The sequence below is a fragment of the Zeus faber genome (genome assembly GCF_960531495.2).
Source record: "Zeus faber genome assembly, chromosome: 18".
Classification (NCBI taxonomy): Eukaryota; Metazoa; Chordata; class Actinopteri; order Zeiformes; family Zeidae; genus Zeus; species Zeus faber.
Genome location: NC_137210.1, coordinates 20,728,354 through 20,754,695, shown reverse-complemented (window position 1 = coordinate 20,754,695; position 26,342 = coordinate 20,728,354). Strand labels below are relative to the sequence as shown.

The 26,342-nt window shown below is 46.1% G+C and overlaps 1 protein-coding gene across 1 annotated transcript in view; it reads left to right on the top strand.

Moving 5' to 3' along the window:
- Positions 1 to 26,342, top strand: part of LOC307243923 (tyrosine-protein phosphatase non-receptor type 4-like) — a gene marked incomplete at its 3' end in the record, with an annotated part of 79,640 nt that overhangs the window by 13,774 nt on the left and 39,524 nt on the right. Inside the window, 2 exon segments of the mRNA XM_080018892.1 lie at positions 16,831 to 16,985; positions 25,583 to 25,690. Coding sequence (XP_079875018.1) covers positions 16,848 to 16,985; positions 25,583 to 25,690 — 246 coding nt within the window. The 5' untranslated portion in view covers positions 16,831 to 16,847.

The window sequence follows — 26,342 nt, the reverse complement described above, 5'->3', positions numbered from 1 at the left end:
TTTCGGGTGCACAACCTGAGGGAGAAGTGTAAGTGGATTTATCTCATTAAAAGGCGAGACTACGGGGGTTCCTCCGGTTACGGGGATCCACACGTTCCGCTTTTCCGCTGCCGATATGAAACCTAATTTAATGTATTGACCGATGCAGGATACTAACCTGACTTTTACTGAACAGTCTTGTAGACAGTTAGGATGTGGTTGACCAGTGAATTCACATTTCTCTCCGCTAGGAACATGTGATGTGACCCCACGAATCCAACAGCGTGGGCTCCTTGTCGATAGTATTTTCGTGCGATATCGGACCGATCTCCGATACCAATATCGGTATCAATATATCCCCGGTGGTTTTTGAATAATTCTTGTCCTTTGCATTTGCGGGATTATTCACCAGTGAATCCAGCGCCAGTACCAATCGGGGCCTCATTAATAACCTTAAACGCTTTTGTTTAATCGACATAATCTTCACTAATTTCGTTATCCTCGTCGTCGTCGGGGTTGTGACCGCTTGCAAAGCCTGCTGCAGCGTTTTTTTTTTTTTTGTTTGTTTTGTTTTTTTTGAATAAAGCCCAAAGCGGTTTGACGCAGCCTTCGGTGCAAAACCAGAGAGAGATCCATTGTTTTCCATGGTGCTGTACAGTTGTTGTGCTGCAGCGCGCGGCACAATGCTCCGGCTCCGCAGCCAGACGGGTTCTGAGGTTACAGCTTTGCTAAGCTGTCTCATTGTTGGGCACGTTTGGGTGTCAAAGCCGCGCGAGAAAGAGCCACGCACGACGAGTTAGTTTGTCACCGATGCCAAGGAACAAAAAACCAACGGGAAACGTTCACGTGCATTATCTATTGAAGTAAGCGCTTGCACATTTCTTTCTACCCTAAGCCACGCTATCTTGCAAAACGAACAGATAATAAACAGGAGTTTACTCCAACCATTTATTCCAAGGCTAACACGGACTATAAAGTCTTGTATGTTTTCGAAGGCAACAGATAACAAAAACTTTGGACCACTAATCATTTGTACAAAGATCCAGTAATGAAATACTTAGAACGACTAAAGCAAACAAATAATGGCACGAGTGGTCTCTTAATTCCATAAATGACTATGCTGTATAAACAATCAAGCACATGAACAAATGTAGGGACACAAACAGGCTTCTCAGTGTGGTTCGGGTCTTGTATTCTGCTCGAGTCGAAGCGCGCGTTGTCGAGGGATGGGACGATACGGCGCTTTCATTTACGATACCGACACCTTGCGTGTCCTCCGACTCTGAACCAATGTTTTTGTTGTCTCAAACAACTACTAAGCTGTTAATTTGCTTACGATCGCCATCTGAAATAAATGATCACGCTCAGACTGTTTGCCATGTCCCCAAAGAAAGAAATGCATGAAGCCATCAAACTCTTTTTAAATAAAATAAACAGCTGAAAGCAGCTTTCTAATGTTCAAGTGTCACCAAAAGCGCAAGTTTGCAAAAACCAAATTCAGCGCACCGGATAACGACAATCTGCGAGTGCTTTATCACGCTTGTCCTGTCGAAAATTCTCTTAACCCTCTTAAAAAAATATCCCACCACAGACGCTCCTCGCTCGCTCCATGTTGTTGCCGCTGCTGGTTACCACGTGACCGCTCTTGACGGTGCGTCCTGTCGTGAATGAGCCGCGGACGCGATGCGGCGGCTGCAAGCGCGTCTCACCGCGGCCCTTCAGGGTATTCATCAGACGATGGTATCGGATTACAACATCTATTATTTCCGATATCTGATCCAGTCGTTTTGACGTACTGAATATCCGATCGGTGCATCCCTAATGTTCGTCCTATTTTTATAATGCGCCGATGAAAAAGTCGGTTGTTGATCTGGCACCGTCAAGAGCAGTTTGCTGCGCCATTAGTCAGTGTTGTGTGGGTATTTTCATTGATCTACCGAGGGATTTATGCGAATTGGACCCCTGGTTCAACACAGCTTCTTATCATGTTGCAGCTGCTTTTGAGAAAACATATTCTCATGCACATTAATTCACACTCTGCTCTCTGTCTCAGCGGTTTCACACTCCAGAACAAGACACGAGTCGGTGCGTCAGCACTTTTTGCTCGTAACGCTCAGTCTCCTCGGCCAGTTACGGCGTGGAAACGTGGTACTGGCACCAGGTGAGCGCCTGGCTTCCTGTTTTGGATCTGTTGACAAACCACAATATGTTCCACCTCTTCACATCTCCCTGCACCCGGCAGCACCGAGAGCCTCCGTAACCACTCCTCCCACGCACGCTTGATGTGATAATTTATTTATCCACTGAATAATCGATCCACTTGGCGCTGTTTTTATTCAAGAGCCAGTCGTTTTTACTTTGGTTCTTTTTCCTTTCTTCAGTTGGCGTTTCGAGCGTCCAGAATCCCAATTTCCTGAACATAGTTCAATCGTACGCATGTTCAAATATACATTCTATGAAGCTGTGATGATTGATGAGCGCTCGGGACCTGATGGGAGCACAGGGAGGAAGGACGGAAGGAAGAGGAGAGAGGGAGGGAGGGGGACAGTGGCAGTGTAGAGTTTTCTGAATTATACATCAAGCAGTATCTCTTTCATCAGCAAAATGGAGCCGAGTCTATTAGCCCAGGTTGCACCCGACGCCCAGACTGCCGCATGTAGTCTCTCTCTCTCTCTTTCTCTCTCTCTGTCTCTCTCTCTCTCTCTCTACTGTGTGTGTGTGTGTGTATATATATATATATATTAATATCTCTTGCTCTGCCACTCTCTCTCCCACACATAGATGGTCGCACTTTTTCTTTCTTTCTTTCTTTCTGCCTCTTTTCCACACACACACACACACACACACACACACACACACACACACACACACACACATACACCGACACACACACACGCACACTTCTGCAGAACACGCTAAAGGTGGTGACTGTTTCCCTTCAAGGTGCACACGTGTGCTAAAGACACCAAGACAATTAACTTTCTGGTGTTCGCAAGAAGCAGATGGGGCGTTTTTGTGTGCGTATGTGTGCGTGTGCGTGTGCCTGTGCGTGCGTGTGTGTGCGCACGTGTGAATGAGCAGGCTGAGCGAGAGAGGGAGAAAGAGATAGAAAGACTTGTGGGAGCGTATATTTCCTGGTGCTCATGATAGATGTTCCCCATGTGCGTGCGTGCGCTTATGCGTCTATTCTCATCCTCCAGAGGATGGAAGTGTTTTGTCGGCGGTGCTATTCGAAAGGGAATATTTTGGGTTGAGGGGTTATATTTAAGGTTTTGTTGTTTTTTTTTTTTTTTCTTTTCTGAAGCGTGGGGGCTGAATGATTGGCAGAGCAGGTTGGAGTCGGGGAATAGACGGAATTCAACCGTGCGTCTTCATAATCCGAACTGAGGCGTGCGCCCCGCTTCCAATCAGCCCGAGGAACGTCCTGGATGCACTCACATGAGCGCTCGTTCGTTTCTCGCTTTTGCTTTTTCCGCTCTCTTTCCTCTCTCTCTCTCTCTCTCTCTCTCTCTCTCTCTCTCTCTCGCTCTCTCTCTCTCTCTCTCTCTCGCTCTCGCTCTCTCTCTCTCTCTCGCTCTCTCTCTCTCTCTCTCTCTCTCTCTCTCGCTCTCTCTCTCTCTCTCTCTCTCTCTCTCTCTCTCTCTCTCTCTCTCTCTCTCTCTCTCTCTCTCTCTTTCTTGCCGCTGATGGCTCGAGGCATCATGTCAACCGGTGTCTGTCGGTCTTTCGGACGTGGCTGTCCGTAGCTCGTACCCTGGCCAGTTTCTGCGCTTTTCACCTGGGTTTTCTTTTCAAGATCTCTGTGAGTTTTCCGTCAAATGGACAACCTCGGCGTCCTCAGAAACGCCATTTGGCTGCTGGCTAATGTTTATTTTTACCTTCCTCGCCTCGGAGAGCCCCGGAACGGCCCATTGTTAAATGTCAAGAACGGTAAACATCAATTGGGTATATCAAGCAATTTCCCCTCAGTTGCCGCGCTCGTGACCTTTGGAGGACAGATGAGTTTTGTCGGCGCATTGATGATATAGGCTTTTTGGTAAAACTCGCCATCCACGGGTGTGAGTCGCGGCGCTTCCAGGAAAGCGACCGTTCGCATCGCCTCGTAGGATTAAAGCTTTTGATAAAAATCCTTTTTTCCTGGTACTCTTCCTCCAGTGCCGGCTGCCGCCCGCATGCATCTCTCGGTCTAAATGTCAGCCCCCGCCTAATTCTGTTTCTCTGGAAAGCGCTCGAGAGGAATAGTGTTTCTGAGAAAGAAAGAGGCTGGGTGCCGGCTCAGGTGAACGGGGAAGCATGGGAGCGGAGATGTGACGTGTCCAGATCCGTTCGGCGCTTTGAGTGTCGGAGCCTGCGTGGCTCCAGCTTCTAAGAATAGGAACGCCGGGGCATCCCAGAGGCTCAGAGGATTACCGAGCACAGTAAACCGCGGGCTCGTAATGACTTCGTCACATGACGTACCCTCTCGCTCCCTTCTTCTCGTTCCTTTTCTTTTTATCTGAGAGATGAAGAAAAACCAGTTTGGTAAAATGCCAGATCCTGCCCTGTTTGGCCAATATCAGCCTGTTATTTACTGTGCCCCTTATACACCGATCAACCACAACATTAAGACCACTGACATGTGAAGTGAACAACTTTGATCATCTTGTTTCAATGACACCTGTCAAGCGGTGGGATATATGAGGCAGCAAGTGAACAGTCAGCTCTTCAAGTTGATGTGTTGGAAGCAGGAAAAATGGTCAAGTGTAATGATCTGAGCCACTTTGACAAGGACCAAATTGTGACATTGAAACAGGTGAAGTGAAAAACATTGCATCTTCTCATTACAATGGCACCTGTCAAGGGTCGGGATATACAGTCTACTCCATGTGATGGCTAGACGACTGCGTAAGAGCATCTCCCAAACAGCAGGACTTGTGGGGTGTTCCGGGGATGCAGTGGTTAGTACCGGCCAAAAGTGGTCCAAGGAAGGACAACCGGTGAACCAGCGACAGGGTCATGGGCGCCCATGGACTCATTGATGCACCTTTTCTTCTACATCATGTGGATGGGCAGGGTTAGGGTCCGATCCGATGGAGCATCCGTGGGATGTGCTGGAACAACAAGCCAGATCCATGGGGGCCCCACCACACAACTTCCAGGACTTAAAGGATCTGCTGCTAACGTCTTGGTGCCAGATACCAGAGGACACCTTCAGAGGTCTTGTGGAGTCCATGCCTCCACGGGTCAGAGCTGTTTTGGCGGCACAAGGTGGAGCTACACAGTATAAGTGGTTATTCGTGGTGGTTTTTAATGTTGTGGCTCCGTGTATATGTTGCGTATGTGTGGTTCTGTGCACTGCGATCACTGTTGGTTTTCACCACTCATATAGATTGTGTGCGTGTGCTTGCATGTTGGTTTTGATGCCTGTTGAAGTCATAACCACACCGGCAGCGAGTTGCAGAGAAAATATTCAGGAGGTTTACACCTCAACTGTCTGTCCGCCGTGTCAGATTTCTTTAAGCTTTACATGCCGTTGAAGACATTTTCTGGTCAGTTTTTATGAAGAACGATATCCGACCAAAGCTTTTCCTCCAAATAAATACTCTCTTAAATAATCTCCAAGACCTCATAACGCAAGATTATAAATTATCATTAACATAGACCACAGTCATGACCCGATGCACTGATGTCGTTCTATTTAATATTGAATTGATTCCACCTAGATGATGCTATTGAAGTCAGCTCCCCGGACCGAGCTCCCACCCAGAAGCACCTTTGAATCACGTTTGGGCCTCTGGGTCACAGCGAAGATCGCTCGCTAGCGTAGTGTCTAGCAGCGGCGGGCGGGGGAGGGTTGCGTCTGGCGTGAAGCACCTGGCCTCCCTGCTGCTGCAGCTGGCGGGGCAGGAATGTGCAAGGTCGAGGGGGATGCGGGTGGAAATTCGCAGCGTGCTCAGAACACAACCCTGGGTAACATTTAAAGGTGCCACCGTCAGCAGGAAAGCAAGGGGGGGGGGGGGGCGAAATCAGGGGAATGTGCTGCTTTCATCTAACCTGCGCCTCTGATTCCTCCTGGTTCTCCGTGTAAATCGGCGCCGCCTCCTCGCGCGTGTGTTGCGTCTGTGCCTGGTACTCGAGGAAAGGCGAGGCCTCGTGGCTCACGCAGCTCCTGTCTTTCTGTCATTTTTCTACATTTCTGTCTGTCCGACAACTCTGTGGTTCTCTGGCTTAAGGTATTGCTTTAGTCTCCCAAGACCGAGCAAGCGTGAGTGAGGAAATATATATATACGTAGAATTAAAAAGAAAAAGGAATTTTACTTATTGCGGGATTCTCAGCGTGGGAAAATGCGAGGTGTGAGCGTGTGAACCGGTTGATATGCGTGAGTGTCGCAGTCAAAGTGTGAGGCTTGGCTGCTCTGCATAACAAGTATAAAAAATAAAAATAAAACTTTTTTACATCATTTTAGCAATGCAAAGAAACAAGCCGGGGCCGCAACTTCAATCACCGGACCATCCACGCCAACAAGTCCAAATCCTCCATCTGCTTCCTCGCTGTTGTGCCCAATGCGTCCGCATCATCCTCTGTGGACACAAGTGAATGACCTTTGTCCATGCGCACCGCTGCTCCGTCCCCCGCTCTCCATGGTCCCGCGGGTGGACGGGCAGACGGGGGGGGGGGCTTGGTGACCAAATATCACAAAATATCGGCCCAAGCCCAATGTGAAGCGGGGTGGTTGTTGGAAGTGGAAGACACCCGGAGCCCGCTGTGGGCGCTCTTAACACGCATGGTTTAACGCGCTCGCGTTTGCTGCGACTTTCATGAGTTCCTCTGCCGCTGGTGAAGCATGCAGCGATGCACTGGTGCTGAAATAAAAGGTGCCGGCGTACGATTCCCATGTTGAATGCAAAGGAAACAGTGTGTCACAAACTGGCACGGTGATGGGGCACGGGCTGAGGCCAGGAGGCCCAGTGGGGTCAAAGGTCGTGGGAGTTCGGAGTGTGAGCAGGCGACCCCCCCCCCCACACCCTAATGACACACACATACACACACACACACACACACACACACTACGCATAACAATGCATAAAACAGTCTTAAATACTGACAGATGTATTTGTTTATCATTTTTAAGGAAACACTGGAGAGGATCAATTGTCATTAGCGGAGGGGAGCTTGCATTGGGGGTTTAATACGCCGTGATATTATTGAGGCAGTGCTAGAAACGCTTTTTTTTTTTTCCACGCAGGAGGAGGTGAATCGAGAGACGAGGAAGATGAGACGTGAGAGGGACGGAGGGAGGGAGGGAGGGAGGGAGGGAGGGAGAACGCGGCCGTGATCTGATAAGAGAACGAGTCGAAACTCTATTGTTCATTTAAGGGTCAGCACGGGGAGTGACGTCGCCGTTGAAGACGCCTTCCCCTTCAAAGCCACTTTTACCCACGTCTGTCTCCATTAGCTGCATCTTAAAATCACTGGAAACCTTCCTCTTGCGTTTCCTGTGCCAGGATCTGGGCTCTCATGAATGGGGTTTGTGTGTAATGCGTGCGAGGGACTGAATGGCGGCTCTTAATCGTTAATGGCTGTGATTTGCATCGTGATCCTCCAGCAGAGTGACGGCTCAACCGGAACTAGATAGAGCGGGGGTTTCTAAATCGGGGTCGCCCCCCCCCCCCCTCCGGGGTGTCCTTGAATAAAATGCAAGGGGTCCTTCGCAAACACTACTTTTTAAAATATTTTAATTAGATTTGTATTTCACAGTATTACGTACCCACCCCCACTAGTGATTGTTGAGTTGTTTTGTTGTGAGATTTGCACTTTTTTGTCAGCGAGTTTAAAGTTTAGTGTCGAACCACACACTTCATTGTCGGCATGGGAACCCTTGAACTACAGCACACATTTCCTTTAAATGTTGAGCTAGATTTGGCATTTGGCATAGATGAGGCTGGCAGTTCCTCGTCTTTCAAAATGGAACTTTCAACTTGGAGTTTAAATGTCAAAGAATATTATTGTGTCAGAGTGGGACCCCAATCAGTCGTTTCGGATTGAAACTATGATCCAGGCTGTTTATCCCAAAGTATTCATTTCAGTGACTTTGAAACTGAAGAGTTTTGGGTTTTTTTTCCTGGTAATTATAGAACTAAATAGCAAATCAGCGATCACACATTTCCTTGGTTATTTTTCATGTAAACGAAAGACTTCACCCTTTCATGTGGTTGAGCATGAACGTTGTCTTGTCTTTGCTCCAACATTGTGGCTGCCTGCTACGGTTCTCCATGGAAACAACCTCTGGTTCAGCTGGTGAATCAACTGTTTCCGGGTCAAATGCATGAGGCGCGAACCTCTGACCTTTTGGTGCACGTGCAGAATAAACACACCGGAATCAATGCGACAAAGCTGTGTACATGCCACGGTCAATAAGGATTATCATTAATCAGTGTCGGTCAGTCAAAAGGTCCAGGTATTTTTCAAATCGTATATTATCAATACTGTGTTAACATGACAGCTGCGACATTGGGGAAATTGCCTTATTCAAAATGAAGTCGTAACTTTAGTGTGCAGCGCTGACACTGGACACTTTTGTAACTCTGGCCAAGGTCGGTATGAACGGTTCATCTGCAAGCTTTGATAAACAGGGTATTTTTTAACTTTTTTGACCACATAGGGATCGGCAGTTATGCAGCCAATGTGTCCAGATTTTAGAATAAGTACAATAAAATAAAAAACATAGATTTTTTTTTTTTTAATCCTGTACTTATCTGTTTTACACTACTTTTAAGTTAATCACCAAAATAAGAGCCAAAGTCCATCTAGGCATTATAAATCCATCCCTGTTTGTTAACCATGGCGTTTAGACATGGCTCACCAAGTAGGAAGCAATGCTGCCTTAATGGGAAACTCGGAAAAATAATTTGTTTCAGAAGTTATGATGTGTTCAATGGAACTCCAGATTTTTAAAATGGAATCTTTTACTTTTTTTTTTATCTATCAAAAAGTTATATTTGCGTTTATTTTAATTTGTTTGCTTATAAGTTAAATGTTCTCAAATATAGAAACTTTCATAAAATCGAAGTTTTTCAAATTGATTTGAAAGTTTTTGACTTTTTAAAAAAATATATTGGTCAAAACATCGGTATTGGACCCTAAAATCTGCCATTGTTCAGCATCGCAGTAGCTCAAGCTAAAAACACCAAAATAGGTTATGAGCTTAAGGGAAAACTTCAGTCTCTCCTTGCTGTTATCTGAAATCATGCTGTACTCCATGCAGAGCTCGCAGCGACAAAGCCCTGTCTCGCTCCAGTCCCATTTAATGGAGGTGGACTCCAGGGTGTCCTATTGCAGAGCACCAGAGGAGCCTTTAGTTACCGTTTCTCTCTGACTAACAAACCGGGGGGGTCCTCTCTGCTCCGCTGACCTGAGGTCTGCTGGTGGTTGCTGACCGGCTGCAGCTGCCTAAGGTGGTCAACGCCCAAAGGCCCCGGAGTATCGTCACGTCTTTGTGTATTTTTCTCAGGACGTGTTAATAGTTGTTGTTGTTGTTGTCAACTGTCTGTATGACTTAAAAAAAAGAAAAGATCAATTTTGGTCACTGTCAGGTTGATCGGTGGGGAGGTGAGTCGCTTCAGTTCTTGGTACTTATTTGTATTGATTCTAGTATATTGACATGTTTCTTAAGAATAATGGCACCTATTTTTAAATAACACACAATTATGCTTGGCCCTTGTGTTCTAGTGGGCACGGTACTGGATGGTTCTGTTTAATTTTCGTTAGCCAGGCTCATCCTGCTTTTGCTTTATTTACTCTCCAGTCTGCAACGCTCCGCCAGCCTGTGTGTATGTTTGAGTGTCTGTTTGCCAGTATTTGTGTAACTGAATTATGAAGACATTGGGACAAATGGCAGGAAAGCGAACCGGGCAGAAGGCCGTGGAAATCAATACAATTGTCAGAGTCTGAGTTATTGCCTTTATTGATTTGTGCAGGCCTTTGAAGCACAGGCCGGGCCTTAGCGTCAAGCCTCTTGACGACGACTGTGTTTTCATTTTGCATCTTGCATGCAAACTATTTCTGGAAGGGACGCACCAAGAGTACTCCGATCTCTAAACTACGAGTCTGTGTCGTTATGGAGTGCCAGTCCGATCTGCACGATATAGAATTAATTCATCGGAACCAGAATCAGAATATGATTTACTTGTATTTCATGTAAAACCCATTTCACATTATTCTATGAGTCATACTTTCCTTTAATATCTAGCGTATTTGTTATGGCTCCTGGTATCAGAATGGTGTATTGGGTATATTTTCCAATAGGGGTTCTCTATTTCAGTCTGCTATCTGGCCAGTATCCAGTACGAGTATTGAATATCATCCAGCTTCCGTAATTTCCAGACAGCAATCCGTCTGCCTAAGTTAGCCCAAATCGGTCGTGATGTCTCCGCATCCAAAGCAAACTGATCACCATCCCAACTATGGCCGCTAAATAAAATTAAAAATAAGAGTGAGAGATTGGGCGTTGGGACTCGCTCCTTCCCTTGCTCCGGAGCGCAGACGTACAAATTCCAATGTTTTCCGATGGCTTCAACTGCTGCCTGCCTGGCAACAGAGCCCGACGTCATTTGAAAGATGGTTCAGGGTTGTGTTTTCTCCGTGGTCCAGAGGAATGATAAGTGGAATGACACTTGGCCTGCCATGTGATCGGGATGAACTGTTGACTGGTTTGGGAAAGAGTTTGTGAACACATTTGCCGTTGAGCAACTTGAAACTAGTTTGGCGTATTGACTCTAGGGATCAGGGTGGTTTGCGTGGCACTCAGCTGAGGGATGTCAGGTGGTTGGTTAGGTCATGGATCTGCATGTAACTCTGCCCTTTTTGGTCTTTCTCTGCTGTGGCAGTCACCTGGTCGGGGCGGGGAAGTTAGATTGAGGCCGCCCTTTTGGGAGTAACTCCTATTTAGTGCCGTGCGCAGTGGTTCCATTGGACATGTTTGGAGATGACCAATGACAAATCACGTGTCCCTGAATAATAGATTGAGAGAGACGACAAAAAGAGTCTTCTGCTTTCCGTCATTGTCGACATCATTACGCGGGAGTCTCCATTCATGTACGCGTGGGCGAGGGAGGGGAAAAAGATGTCGGGACGGCGGGCCGGGCCCCAGCGCACACGACACCAAGCGCGCCAGCTAACCGGTTTACAAGCCGCATGGCATGGCTTTGCCATTAGCCGGGGCCACACACGCATGTGGCCGTCCCTAAAGGGGGTCAGAGGTCAAGCGCTGCCCGCATTCCCAAAGCAGCAGCTTCCCTGTCGACCCCTCTCCCCCGCCCCCCAACTCCAACACACACACACACACACAGCAGAAGAAAAATGGCATTCCGTCTGGTTGTTGTGGTTCCTCTGTGTTGCCCCAGATAGTGGAGAACTCATCAGAGGAAGGGGGCGGTGGTTGGAGCGGAAAGGGGAAAAGATGTTGGAGCAAGGGGGCGGGGAGGGGTGGTTTGGGTGGGGGTGGCTGTAAAGATTAGGTAAAGGAGGACAGGGGACAGATGGGTTGATGGCTTCAGAGGGTGCAAGGATTGGTCCGTTGAGGAAAGGCAAAGATAAAGAGCCAGAGGCCTTTTGTGTTTTTAGTTTTTTACACTTTTTTACACTTACAATAACTGTACATATATATTTTGCATGTATCTGTATTTATGTGTGTGTGTGTGTGTGTGTGTGTGTATGTATATATGTATGTATATATATGTATGTATGTATGTGTATATATATGTATATGTACAGTATGTATATGTGTATGTATGTATATGTGTATATATGTATGTATATACAGTATATGTGTGTGTATATATATATGTGTATATATATTTATAAAATATATATGTGTGTAAATGTGTGTGTGGATATATGTAAGTGTGGTGATATGAGGTTGAGCCTATGAGGTTTCTGAGTTTTTTTTAACCATTTTTCACAGACATTATGAACTGTCTGCATGCGCACACACACACACACACACACACACACACATCTGTAATTGACCACCTGTTTGTCTGTGGCCTAGTTTCTGTGCTATATGAAACAGTAGGCGCTGTTCTGCTCCTCTGGGCTTCCTGACGACCCGGCGCTCACATGGAACACTGAGGAAGCTGCTGCGTCTCCAGACGAGACATCTCTTTTGAAGAACTCTCGTAAAAATAGAAGCATATACACGGCATGTCGAACTTCCGCAGTCAGCTGGGCCGGAAAAAAATTCTGTCTCGTCACATGACCCCCCCCCCTCCCCCCCTTTTGAAGGTTCCTGTTATGAAACATATCAATGGGAAATAGAGGGAGAAGTTATGGGAAAAGCGACTCAAATCGTTCTTATGTCAGCGCGTGTGTGCATCCTCTCCTAACCCGCTCACAGCAGTTGTTGCATGTTTGCACGACTCTTTTTCTGTGTATTGTCCTTGTGTGTGTCTATATGGAAGAAGGCATGTTTATATAAACTGTGTGTGTGTGTGTGTGTGTGTGTGTGTGTGTGTGCGTGTGCGTGTGCGTGCATCTGCGCAGACAGAGAGGCTGCAGCCCGTCTGTGTTTGTAATAAGCCGAGAGGGCCGGTGAGGGCCCACTGGTGAGGGAGAGCTTCAGGGTCACACACACACACACACGCACACAAACACGTACAAATACACACACACGTACGTATATACAACAGCCTGTTAGTAAGCTGAGTTGACGGCAGGAAGTAATAATGGTGGCTTGCTTCCGGAGTGTTCTGCCAGAGGAGCGTGGCTGTCCTATCCTGCTAAACACAGCAAAACAACAAAAAAGACAAAAATAATACACCGCAGCAGATTACACTAGAATAGAAAAAGAGAAACTACTGTTGTAAAAGGCAGATGTTTGAGACTTATAATATATAACTATTTTATTACGTATTTATAAATAACTTTTTTCGAGCATATGCTTGAATATGAAGATAAATATGTAATTGAATCAACAATTAAATTAGAATGTAAAGCAGTGTAGAGTGGAAAGGAATGGGGCGAGATATAGGATTAGAATTAGGACACGGACCAGCCACAACATTAAAACCACTGCAGCTGAAGTGAATGCCATTGCACATCTCGTTCCAATGGCTCCTTTCAAGAGGTGGGATATATTAGGCAGCAAGTGAACAGTCACTTCTTGAAGTTGATGTGTTGGAAGCAGGAAAAAATGGGCAAGCGTAATCTGAGCCACTTTGACAAGGACCACATTGTGATAGCTGGACAACTGGGTCAGAGCATCTCCAAAACGACAGGTCTTGTGGGGTGTTCCTGGTATGCAGTGGTTAGTACCAACCAAAAGTGGTTCAAGGAAGGACAACCGGTGAACCGGTGACAGTTGCGTCGTTTACATGGGGAAGAGATGGCACCAGGATGCACTATGGGAAGACGCAGGCGGGGGCAGTGTGATGCTCTGGACAACGTTCTGCTGGGAAACCTCGGGTCCTGGCATTCATCTGGATGTTTCTTTGAGACGTCCCTCCTTCCTAAACATGATTGGTAGCTGTATGTAGCTGATCGGTTTATTGTTATAATATTAATATTGTGATATGAGGCTAGACATCGTCTTGGATTTTGGGATTTTCGTAATTTTATGGTCCAGCTAAATGATGTCTTTAAGGCGCTGTTACAGTAAAATAATGCGGGTTAAATGTATTTAATGCAGATAGATAGTGTTTTAACCTGCTTGGTCATAATATGCACATTACTAATGACAAATTTTCAAAATTATTTATTGAGTGTAAGTGTCTTATGCAAGCACTAACAGTCACCCCCAAAATATTGTTATATTTAGTTAGAATATTGAATCTGAGTGAAACGGACTGTAATGTAATAAATGCATGAGGAGAACAAAACAGAACAGAGTTTAAAATAAAACGTGATTCCCTTTTCCTCCGCTTACCGTTTGAGCCCTACATTTGTTTATTTATTTATTAGATGGATTGTGAAAGGGGGGTGGAAGCGGGGTGGGGGGGGGGTTGCAGACTGTGTGTCAGACTGTTTTATCTATGTGTGTGACGGCCCTTCCACAGTAGTGAAACGGAGATAAGAGAGAGACCACAAACGTACGTCCTTCCTTCCGCATGGCTTCATCTCTTCCATCCCCCCACCCCCTCTCTCTCTCTCTCTCTCTCCCCTTCCCATGTTCAGCACAGTGCCTTCGCTGTTGTGTGTTTGTGTGTGTGTGTGTTTGTGTGTGTTTGTGTGTGTGTTTCTGTCGAGTTGTGTATATCAGTAGTGTGTGTGCGTATGTATGAGTTTGTCTCTCTGTTAAACTTGTTTATCCTCAGAAGGAGGCGATGTACAAGTCCTGTTTTGACTGTCGTGTGTTTGTGTGTGTGTGTGTGATAATGTTCACATTGCTACGAGCAGTCTATGAAGTTCAGAAAAGTGCATTATTTTGCCGTAATAATCCTCACAGACTATATTTGACTATATCACGGTATAATCAAAATCCCAGACGATATCCAGTGCTTGTGTGTTTATTTATTTTTAATGTATTCATCCCTGTGGCGAAAGTGGGAACACTGAATCGTTTGCTCGCACGCACACGCACACACACACACACACACACACACACACACACACACACACACACACACACACTCGGTGCCATCGTCGTCATCGCCGTGGTGACGAGGTTGCGAGGAGGAGGAAGGATCTCAAATCTCCAGGGCCAGCCAACCAGCCCCCCCTGCCCCCTTTGGTGAAAACCTTCCCCCACCCCATTGTTAAGTTACTTCCATGTTTGTTTTTTTGTCCTCCACCTGTACGAACCCTGTATGAACCCTTGTCTTGTCGGGCGCTCGTCTGTTTTCCGCCTGGGGATCGGAGCGTATTAGTCACTGTTTGCCTTCAGCTCTTTCAGCAGCCAGTCAGTGGGATCGCTCTCGACAGGTGTGTGTATACGACGGGAGTGAAATGGTGGATTAAAAACCTCCTTGACAGATCTGACAGACGGGGGAAGCCGAGCTCTAGCTGACACATTGTATTTGGAGCAATACGATATGGCTTGATGCATGAATATGGTATTTACAATCGTGTAGTTATGATACCTGTACATGTAGTGGTATCAGCTTGTGGACATGGACTAGACTGGTGTGGTAGGTTGGTGTCACATTGGGAAGCGTTGTGGTAACACGACACGACCACCTCCTGTCGTGTTACCACAACGCTGTTTAATTCCTGTTATATTATATATGTTAGGTTTGCTCGGTGGTTGTATTTGATTGGCTCCTCACATGCCGTGTTGACTTGACACATATTTTGATTCGTGCTTTGGCCACGCACCGTTCTTCCCTGGATTCAAACGACGACAAAAGCGTGCCGTAATTGCAGGATGGTTACTTCACAGCCTCTATTAGAGATCTGCTAACCGCACGGGCTGCCTTTCGGTTGACATTCCTTCAGAATGAAGCAGAGCCGTGCTGGACGGGAGTTCCTGTGCAGGCTTGTCCTGCCGCGCTGCCGCGTTCACACTCTGGGGAGGAACGAGTCACCGCCGCTCCCGTTATAGTAATCCAGTACATTTTCACCTGGAACAGTACTTTGTTGAGTTAGAACTCAAAGTTTCCAACAAAATATAGTGCTTGGCTATTTTAAATATTTGAACATCCATCTGTAAAACTGTAGACCAACTTGGAGAAATCATGGGAACATTTTTGGAAGATTTTAATTCCACAGCATTTCAATGCCTGCGCTTGTGTACGGCCTGCAGTTTGTTGCCGCTGCTTGTGTGCACAAAAAGAAAACAGCTCTGACCCGTGGAGGCATGGACTCAACAGGACCTCTGAAGGTGTCCTGTGGTGTCTGGCACCAAGACGTTAGCAGCAGATCCTTCAAGTCCTGGAAGTTGAGAGGTGTGGCCCCCATGGATCAGGCTTGTTGTTCCCACACATCCCGCAGATGCTCCATCAGATCATCCCTAACCCCGCCCATCCACATGATGTAGAAGAAAACGTGATTCATCAGACCAGGCCACCTTCTTCCATTGCTCCATGGTCCAGTTCTGACGCTCATGTGTCTATTGTAGGAGCTTTCAGCGGTAGTCAGGGGTCAACATGGACACTCTGACCGGTCTGCAGCTACACAGCCCCATACACAGCAAGCTGTGATGCACTGTGTGTTCTGACACCTTTCTATCATAGCAGCATTCACTTTTTCACCAATTTGACAGCGGTTCACCGGTTGTCCTTCCTTGGTCCACTTTTGGTAGGTACTAACCACTGCATACCTGGAACACCCCACAAGACCTGTTGTTTAGGAGATGCTCTGACCCAGTCGTCTAGTCATCACAATTTGGCCGCTGTCAAAGTCACTCAGATCCTTACGCTTGCCCATTTAGTTGGTGGATTGTGTAACAGACAGAATATATATATATATATATATATATATATATATATATATGTGTGTGTGTGTGTGTGTGTGTGTGTGTGTGTGTGTGTGTGTGTGTGTGTGTGTGTATATCTCTTTTGCATTTCATTATTTCTTATTGAATTTTTATAAAACAAATGTATTTTCATCAACTGAAACAGGCGTTATCAAAACATACATTACAGACTCCTATGTCGACATCAAAAACAATATGGCTGAATCATCTTTTATGCAGGTTAATTCCCTATTTACCAAATCTCCTTTAAGCGCGAGTGGTGTGATGCAAGCCAAATAGTTGACACTTATCCCTGCAAAACACTCTTGGAGCAATTGGACTGTGTTGGCTGCTGTTCACCAGATGTAACCCTCTCTATCTGTCTGTCTGTGTGTGTGTGTGTGTGTGTGTGTGTGTGTGTGTGTGTGTGTGTGTGTGTGTGTGTGTGTGTGTGTGTGTGTGTGTGCGTGTGCGTGCCCTGCAGACCCTGGTAGGAGCGTGATGAGCGCGCGCTTCCACTTGCCTGCTGGCAGATCGTACAATGTCCGGGCGACGGAGCTGGAGCGAGACAGGCAGCACACACAGGTGGTGTGCAACATACTGCTGCTGGACAACACCGTCCAGGCCTTCAAAGTCAGCGTGAGTACCGTGCGTGCGTGCGTGCGTGCAGACATCGGGGTTCTCACCGGGTCTTTGAAAGTGCTCGAATTTTGTCCTCAGAAAGTCCTGGAATACCTTGAAAATATACCCTTTTTGTGCTGAAGTGCTTGAAAAGTCCTTGAAAAATACATGATCGTTGGAAACCCGTCCCATTCCGCGTGGTTTTGTTATTCAAATTGTAACGTAATAAAAACACTTTCCAGAATGGATTGTACGACATAGATAATGCCAGGGAAATGGAGACACATATACTAATAGATGACAATGACAATAATAAAATATATCATAGATATTATAATATACGTAATAGTCAATGAGGCCAAGATTGCATTATATTTTAATCAATAAAGATCACATTGAAAATGCATTATATTTGTTCTGTGTCAAGTCCTTGAAAATTAGAAACTAGTGCTTAAGAAAGTACTTGAAAGTCCATGAATTTTATTTTATAATGCCAGAATGGACCCTGATACGTCTCTACATGGGAGGGTTTATCAGCGTGTTAGTCATGTAACTCCTGATCCAGTCACCCCTTCTCTCTCTCATCCCTCTTTCCTCGCCTCCCCCTCTCCATCCCTCTCCTCCCTCCCCTTTTCATTCTGTTTGTTATCTTTCTTTTCATCCCTTCTGCTTTTTTCGTCCTCTCTGTCGACCGTCTCTCCTATTTCTTTCCACTGTCTCTCCCACTCTACAGTTCTGCTGTTCATTCACCCACTTCATGCCGTCTCTCTTTTGCTGGCTTTACTTCTGTTCTTTTCTCACCTTCACCTTTTCTCTCTCCTGTCATTTGTTTCTTTTCTTTTTTCATGTTTAGATCTCTCTGTTTCTCTGTCTGACTTTTTCAAACTCCATTTCTCTCTCTCTCTCTCTCTCTCTCTCTCTGTCTGTATGACAATATTTGGCGGAACTCCCCTCTGAAAAGACAACTTCACAAACATCCTCTCGTCAACATCACATCCTGCCTCTGTGCGTGTGTGTGTGCGTGTGTGTGCGTGTGTGTGCGTGTGTGTGCGTGAGCGTGTGTGTGTGCGGGCGCGCTATTCGTCACGGTGAAATTCTTGACATTCCAGATCTCATAGCAGCACCTCAAAGTAGCAGCTCAATCAAGTACATACAAGCATGCAGTGTCAATCTAGACACACACCCACACACACTACAATGTCAAAGGTGCCAATTGCACCACAGACAACATCACAACGTTGTTTTCTCCTCAAGTGTGACAGACAGAGGAAGTCAGAACAACAGCGTGTGCGTGCGCGTGCGTGCGTGCGCGTGCGTGTGCGCGTGTGGGTGCGCGTGTGCGTGTGCGTGTGCGTGTGCGTGTGCGTGTGCGTGTGCGTGTGTGTGTGTGTGTGTGTGTGTGTAAGTCACCTCATGATGCTGTTTGGATGGAAAGAACAACCGGCATTGGAGGTTAATTAGAATCAAGGGAGTTTGTCTTTTCCTCTGTGAGGAAATGAAAGATAGAAGCATTTAGTGTTTCTATCTATCTATCTATCTATCTATCTGTCTATCTGTCTATCTGTCTGTCTGTCTGTCTGTCTGTCTGTCTGTCTGTCTGTCTGTCTATCCGTCCCTTTACATATCTGTCTATCTGTTCTTTCTATCTATATATGTATCGATCTATCGATTTATTTATCTTACTTTATTTCTGTCTCTCTATATCTATTATATTATTTTTTATTTTTTATTCTTTACTTTATTATTATTATTATTATTATTATTTTATATACTTTATTTATACTTTTTTTTTAAATCACAGTAAATACTACACGGGTTAAATAAAAGGTTTCTAGCTCTATCTCTTTCTCCCTCTCTCTCTCTTTCTCCCTCTCTCTCTTTCTCCTGGCGCATTTCTCTCTACCCCGCTCTCCTGCTCTCTCCCGGTCTCTCCCTCCCGCCCTTTATCGCCTCCTCTCCATTCACTCTTTCGCTCCCTCTCTGAATGAATGAGTCAGTCTGGCGGGACTCTGGTCATTGATCATCCCTGGGCAGCAGCGTTTGCTTCCTGGAAAGAGAAGACATCCTTGGAACAACAAGACGTCTATTGATCCTCAGAGGATGGAGCAGGAGAGTCCAAGAGCACAACGCTTATCGCCATAGGAACAGCCAGGGAACAGTGGTGGTGGGCGGGGGGGCGTGGGAGGTTTGGTATGAAGCACATGCAGAAAGTGCACAAAACGCAAGTTTTTGCATTTGAAATGGTCAGAACATATGCCGTTTTGTGCCATAATTGTGTCACGTTATTACATAATAGCCGGATCGCGGTTATTTGAGCCAACTGTGTTTGAGCCAATTAGAGTTTTAAGAAGCAAATTTTAATGCAAGAAAATAGAGCGTGAATGGGGAACACTTTTAATGCTTAGGTTTCGTCACGGATCAGCGTCGAATGTTTGGAAAAGCCTCGATCCCGCCGACGACCGTCTTTACCGAAACCGTGATATTCCACGGACGGGGGAAGGTGTAGAGACGGGGACGTGCAGTTGGGGATCGTCAGCGGGAACATCTCATCTATTTTGAACTTCACGGGCGTGTTGACATACCCTGCCACTGGCAGAGAGCGCATTTCACGCAGTCCAGCTTTAAATCCGGCCATCGACCTTTTGAACGACCCGGTTATGGTGGGACCGGTGGCTTCTCTGTGTCCCCGAGAGGGGAAACCAGGCCTGAAACGGAGCCTGTAAAAGCAGCCTCGTACCGCTGCTCAATTCTGGTGGCACGGTCATTATAATTATGTATGAGTTGGCTTTGAGTAAAAAAAAACAAAAAACTATATGGAGAATAGCTTAGGCTTTTCGTGTGTGAGACTGCGTCTGTGTGCATGTGTGTGTTGCAGGATGGGTGTGGCTGTGGTAGTGTATATGCCAGCTTAGCTCTTTTTACATCCACAAATAGAGAGGTGCTGCTATGTGGAGAAGGGTGTGAGGGTGTCATACTGTGTGTGGGTGGGAAGTGTGTGTGTGTGCGTGTGTGCTTGTGTGTGTGTGTGTGCATCTTATGTTGTTTTTGCTGTGTGTGTGTGTGTACGTCTTATGTCCATTCTGCTGCATGAATGCATGTGTGACAGAGGGTGTGTGTGTGTGTGGAGGGGTGTGTGTGTGTGGGGAGGGGTGTTCGTTAGAGATAGTAGGAATTACAATATCTCGTGGACACAAATCCCGCCCCCACTTTTTGTGAATTTTCACCTTATTTTTGTGATTACCTTTACGGCTCGTAGCTCATGTGACTCCTTGTTTTGTAGTGCGGGTGTCGTGTCCGATACGATTGAATGAAACCGTCAGCGGAACATGAGACTGCGGGAGCCTTCGGAAGTTCACACACTCTCGGTTTCAGCGCGCTGGACATGACGCTGACGGTAGACGTTACCGCCGCGCGGGAAGTGATGGGGTTTACGCCAGGTGACGGTGGTGGTGTTGGTTGTAGCTTTAAAGGCCGCCTCGTGCCAGCCCCGTGTCTTGCTTTCCTCCTCCAGTTTTTTCTCCAAAGGGGAAATGGAAACTCTGTTTGTGATTGAGCGTTGTGTACGCTACTGTGGCAACCGGCGATAAAAGGAGGCGCTTCTCACACACCGCTAATTAGTGCAAACGTCAATAACAGAGAGCCAAGGTGAAAGGAGAGAAGGCTCCAATGAAGGTTTTGAGGTGGAGGATTCTTGTCCTTGACCCTCACCTGCACATGATGAAAGCGGAGTACCTCAAAGGGATGTTGTCTTTGAGAACAGCGATTGTGTGCTTGGTGGTACTTTTACGAGTGTATGCGTGGCGTGTGCATCTCAAGCACCGTATTAATTTTAATGGTAAAAAATTGGCTTTGTTTTTTGGCCATTTGTAAAAAAAATAAAAATAAATATAGTCCATAAAGAATCTCATTATAAATTGCAAAACAGACTCATGCTGAACGTCCAAGGTCTGTGATTGCAATTACCAGCAGGGCACTTGATCTTTATCTTCCAACTCAGGAATGTCCGTCGTTTTTTTTTGTTTTTTTACAAGCCCGGAAAGTCAAAAGTTGGCAAACTCAGGGATTTTCCAGTAATACTAGTCCAGTTAAAATGCACTGCGCAGTAATAGTAATAATAGTGTTGGGCACAACTGGCCATTACGCTCTCCTTCTGTTTTTTTTGTTTTTTTTTCTTGCTGAAGTACATTTTATTCGTAGTTTACGTTGAGGCGATGTGTTGTCATTTCAAAGGAAATTGCATCGAGTTGTGAATCCCTCACGAACCGACCAGACAATACAGTCCGATTTAAACGATTTAAGATTCTGAGATTAAGACCAAGCCAAAATGAATACCAAGGAAATAAATAAATGATGCACAGTCGTTTCTGTTTAATGTTGGGTTTACGACACATTACAAAGACTAAGACATGTAGCTACAGTATAGAGGCTGATAGTGGGGAAAAGACGCTTATGATGTTAACATTTGGTGGTTATTACAATGGTGGTAATACGGGTGAAGTCCTTGTCTTTACCAAGTAACATTTTAGCAAGAGCTTGACATTTTGGGGCTTTTTCACACTAGGGCAGAGCGATATACAGAGGTCAGCCACAACATTAAAACCACTGACGTGAAGTGAATAACATTGCTCATCTTGTTCCAATGGCTCCTGTCAAGAGGTGGGATATACTGTATGAGGCAGCAAGTGAACAGTCAGTTCTTGAAGTTGACGTGTTGGAAGCAGGAAAAATGGGCAAGCGTAAGGATCTGAGCCACTTTGACAAGGACCAAATTGTGATAGCTGGACAACTGGGTCAGAGCATCTCCAAAACAACAGGTCTTGTGGGGTGTTCCCGGTATGCAGTGGTTAGTAGCTACCCAAAGTGGTTCAAGGAAGGACAACCGGTGAACCAGCGACAGGGTCATGGGAAGCCATGGGCTCATTGATGCACGTGGGAATCGAAGTCTAGCCTGTCTGGTCCGATCCCACAGAAGAGCTACTGCAGCACAAATTGGTGAAAAATGCTGCTATGATAGAAAGGTGTCAGAACACACAGTGCATCACAGCTTGCTGTGTATGGGGCTGTGTAGCTGCAGACCGGTCAGAGTGTCCATGCTGACCCCTGTCCACCTCTGAAAGCTCCTACAATGGACACGTGAGCGTCAGAACTGGACCATTGAGCAATGGAAGAAGGTGGCCTGGTCTGATGAATCTTTTCTTTCACATCATGTAGATAACCGGGTGCATGTGTGTCATTTACCTGGGGAAGAGATGGCACCAGGATGCATTATCTGAAGAAGACAAGCAGGTGGAGGCAGTGTGATGCTCTGGAGGCGATGTTCTGCTGGGAAACCTTGGGTCCTGGCATTCATGCGGATGTTACTTTGACACGTCCCACCTACCTAAACATTGTTAGGCGGGTCAGAGCTGTCTTATGGGCAAGAGAGGGACCTACACACTATTAGGCAGGTGGTTTTAATGTTGTGGCTGATCACAGTGTCATTGTAATATCGAGACTAGGTTTCATCTTGTATTTTGGTTAGCGTAACTTGATAGACTGTTCTAACCAACTGCATCTACCTGATTGGTCCCAATATCCACATCACTAGTGATTATTTCCCAAGCGTTTTAATATGTTCTCAAAGCATCAATAGCCATCCCCAAAATATCCTTAAATTATCAATAATGAGGTATTAATTAAAAAATATTGTGATTGATTTTGTTAATAAAATCCCTCCCAAAAGAACAAAAATAAAAGAAAATGTAAAAACACACACAAATATCCGCCTCTAAGTACCCGCTATACAGGATAACCTACATTAAGAGCATCTGCGTCAGCCCCTTTAACCTACATCGGGGAACCCCTCCCCTCCCTCCCTTGCTCTCTCTCTATCCCGCCGTTGAGACCCCGCCTCTTTCCGTGCTGCTCGCAGATTGAGGAGAATCAACACAAAGGAGGCGCTTGTCTGATTCGGCTGCGTCATCCATTATTCCTCTCCTCCTCCTTCCTCTGCACGCTCTCTCTTTTCAAGTCACCGTGTGCTTTTGTCTCCCCTCCCTCCATCTCTCTCTCTCTCTCTCTCTCTCTCTCTCTTAATCTATAAGTGCCTCCTCTCTATTACTGGGTTGTCCTCTTTTCTCTCAAATCCTGAGCCTCCTGTCTCTCTCTCTCTCTCTCTCTCTCATAGCTCTGTCGCACTTGTCGTGAAGTCCATCTTGCCCTCACCATCTGGCCTTTCTTTCTGCCTCCCTCTCGCTCATCTCTATCTGCCTCTTTCTCCTCCTGTCCCTTCCCTCCCTCTCACTCCCGCCGTCCTTCTCTTCGTCGCTCTCTCAGATTGTCCAACCTCGAGCCACAGTGAGATGTGGATTTTTGCCGTGCAATGAAGAGTAGAGGCTTGTGTTTCAGACGCGTGCACGTCCCCTGTTCCATTTAAATAATATATGGCTGTTTGCGCCTGCAGTGGCAGCATTTGCACATTGGGCTCTGGTGCTTTTAGGACACCAGAAGAAGCTGACGCACACACACGCACGCACGCACACGCACACACACGCACACGCACGCACGCACGCATACAGTACATACACGCACACCGTGGCGACAAGTTTCCTGGGAGCAAAGTATAAAAACTCCACAGAGGGCTCCCACATCCAGTCTGAAAAGCCACTTCATACAAAGGAGTGGTGGGAGTGGAACACACACACACACACACACACACACACACACACACACACACACACACACACACACACACACACACACACACACACACACACACACACACACACACACACACACACACACACACACACACAGTCTTCTGAGACAGATCTATGAATAGCTGTGTATGAGGAAGATCAGATTAGAGAACTGCATTAGATTGAACTTCCTCGGTTGCACCACAGTCAGTTAATCAACTGGTAAGCCAGCCAACCAATCCATCCGATCATCCACCCAAAAACCAACCAATCATCCATCCAAAAAACCAACCAATCATCCATCCAAAAAACCAACCAATCATCCATCCAAAAAACCAACCAATCATCCATCCAAAAAACCAACCAATCATCCATCCAAAAACCAACCAATCATCCACCCAAAAACCAACCAATCATCCATCCAAAAACCAACCAATCAACCAAACTACCAACCCAGTCATCCAACCAATCTGCCAACAAAGCCTTCCAGCCATCCAGCAAACCAGCCTCCCAGCCATCCATCCAACCAGCCTTCCAGCCAACCAGCCATCCAGCCATCCAACCAACCAGCTATCTATCCAACCAACCAGCCATCCATCCACCCAGCTTTCCAGCCATCCATCAAACCAGCCTTCCAGCCATCCAACCAACCAACCAGCTATCCATCCAACCAACCAGCCATCCATCCAACCAGCTTTCCAGTCATCCATCCAACCAGCTTTCCAGTCATCCATCCAGTCAGCATTCCAGCCATCCATCCAACCAGCCTTCCAGCTGTCCTTCTAGCCAGCCATCCAACCAGCCAACCAACCAGCCACCAAACCAGCCATCCAACCAACCCAGTCACTACGGTTGATCAAACCTAGGAAGCAGCATCATAAGGGTTGTCAGAGTTGACGTACTCCCACAGACATGTATACAGATCACAGACGCACGCGCTGTGCTGCGTGTGTCACTGGGGAAAAGGGAAATGGGGCACAGAGAAGCCATGTGTGTTTATGTGTGTGAGTTGAAAATGTCTGCATGTTTTAAGTGCATGTATTTGTGTCATGCACGTGCGTATAAGCTGTAGTACATTCTCCCAGGAGAGCTCAGGTTGAGATACAAACTGTGTGTGTCTGTGTGTCCGTGTCCGGGAATTCCCTCTTTCAATGCGGACGAAAAATAATATCAGGGAAAAGAGAGGGATGAGACAAACGTGATGTAGCGCTGTATTTTGGTTGAAGCTGATGTCTGGACGAACAGACTTGGTTTCAAAATACCCGTTTCCCGATCTCCACCCGCCAACTCCCAACTGGAGCTGGACCACGGTCGCATGGGAATCCAGCGCCTTCCAAAAAACAATCTTCTTCCGATGAAGTTTTTACGAACCCTCAGTTGGTTCTTTCACATTGGATTTGACATTTTTAAACATTTTGCTTGAATTGGATTGCACACTGTTCACCCCCCTGGCGAGGTTGAGCCGCTGCAGCGGCGTTGATGAATTCCATGAAAAGTATGCAAAACGGTGCTTACAAATACATACACAGGAAAGAAGAAATAAAATAAGAGGGAATCAGTAGACAGCGCACGGGGTGGTAGACCTGAACAACACATTGTTACCATCCTCACCTCTTTTATATAATTTATTTTCAGAGCCATTGTATGTGTGAGGTTTATGTTTGAGCAGCGAATGATTTGAGAATCGCTCGGAGTCGTTCAAGACCACTCATTTGATTCCAAGAATTCGGGAGAAATAACGACGGAAAAATCACCTGCCGCGGACGCCTCGCGGTCCTTCGACGTGCCGTTCTCAATTGATGACTCAAAACTGAAATTGAGAATAATATTTAATTTATTTTTGTCATGATGAAAATATGTTCCACCTCCCCTGCCCCAATATTAAAAAAAAAAAAAAAAAAGTAAAAGTTGTTGTTCTTCTTTCTGCCCTCCCTGCAGAAGTCGGATCATGGTCAGGTGTTGCTGGACGCGGTCTTTAAACACCTGGAGCTGACGGAGAGAGACTACTTCGGCCTTCACCTGGCAGACGACTCCTCGGACACACCGGTCAGTAAGCTGTGTGTGTGTGTGTGTGTGTGTGTGGGTGTGGGTGGCGCGAGGGGGCTTTAGCCAGACTGCCTTCGAGCGAGTGTATATGTGTGCGTGTGTGAGAGTGGATGTACATTTCAGTCTCAGAAAAATTGCCATTTTGTGATCGCAATAAGTAATGCGAATTCCACCAATCGCTGCAATATTTATGAGAGCGTGCGATTTATTAGCGTTGCCACGACTTTTCCGCATGAAATGGCAAAATCAACTTAAATTTGTCCCCCCTTCCCCTATTTGGAGCTTTCCTCATTTTCTAGATTGAACCTGAAAAAGCAACGGTCATGCCCATGGTTCTTTATGTTTAGAAAATTGAAAAAGATAACTGAAGTACTAAAATATTTTCCAGTTATTTCTGTGACATTTAGAATTTGTATGTTTTTTTTTTTTTTTTTTTTTTTTTATATTAACTTTTTGCCAATTCCCACAGTTTTACTGCAACAAAACTTTTTTTTTCCGCAACAATCACAACACTCACAACACTGTTGTCTATGTGTATATACAGTATACACTGCATACAGAATGTATGTGTGTGTGTTTGTGCATAATGTGTGTGTGTGTGTGTGTGTGTGTGTGTGTGTGTGTGTGTGTGTGTGTGTGTGTGTGTGTGTGT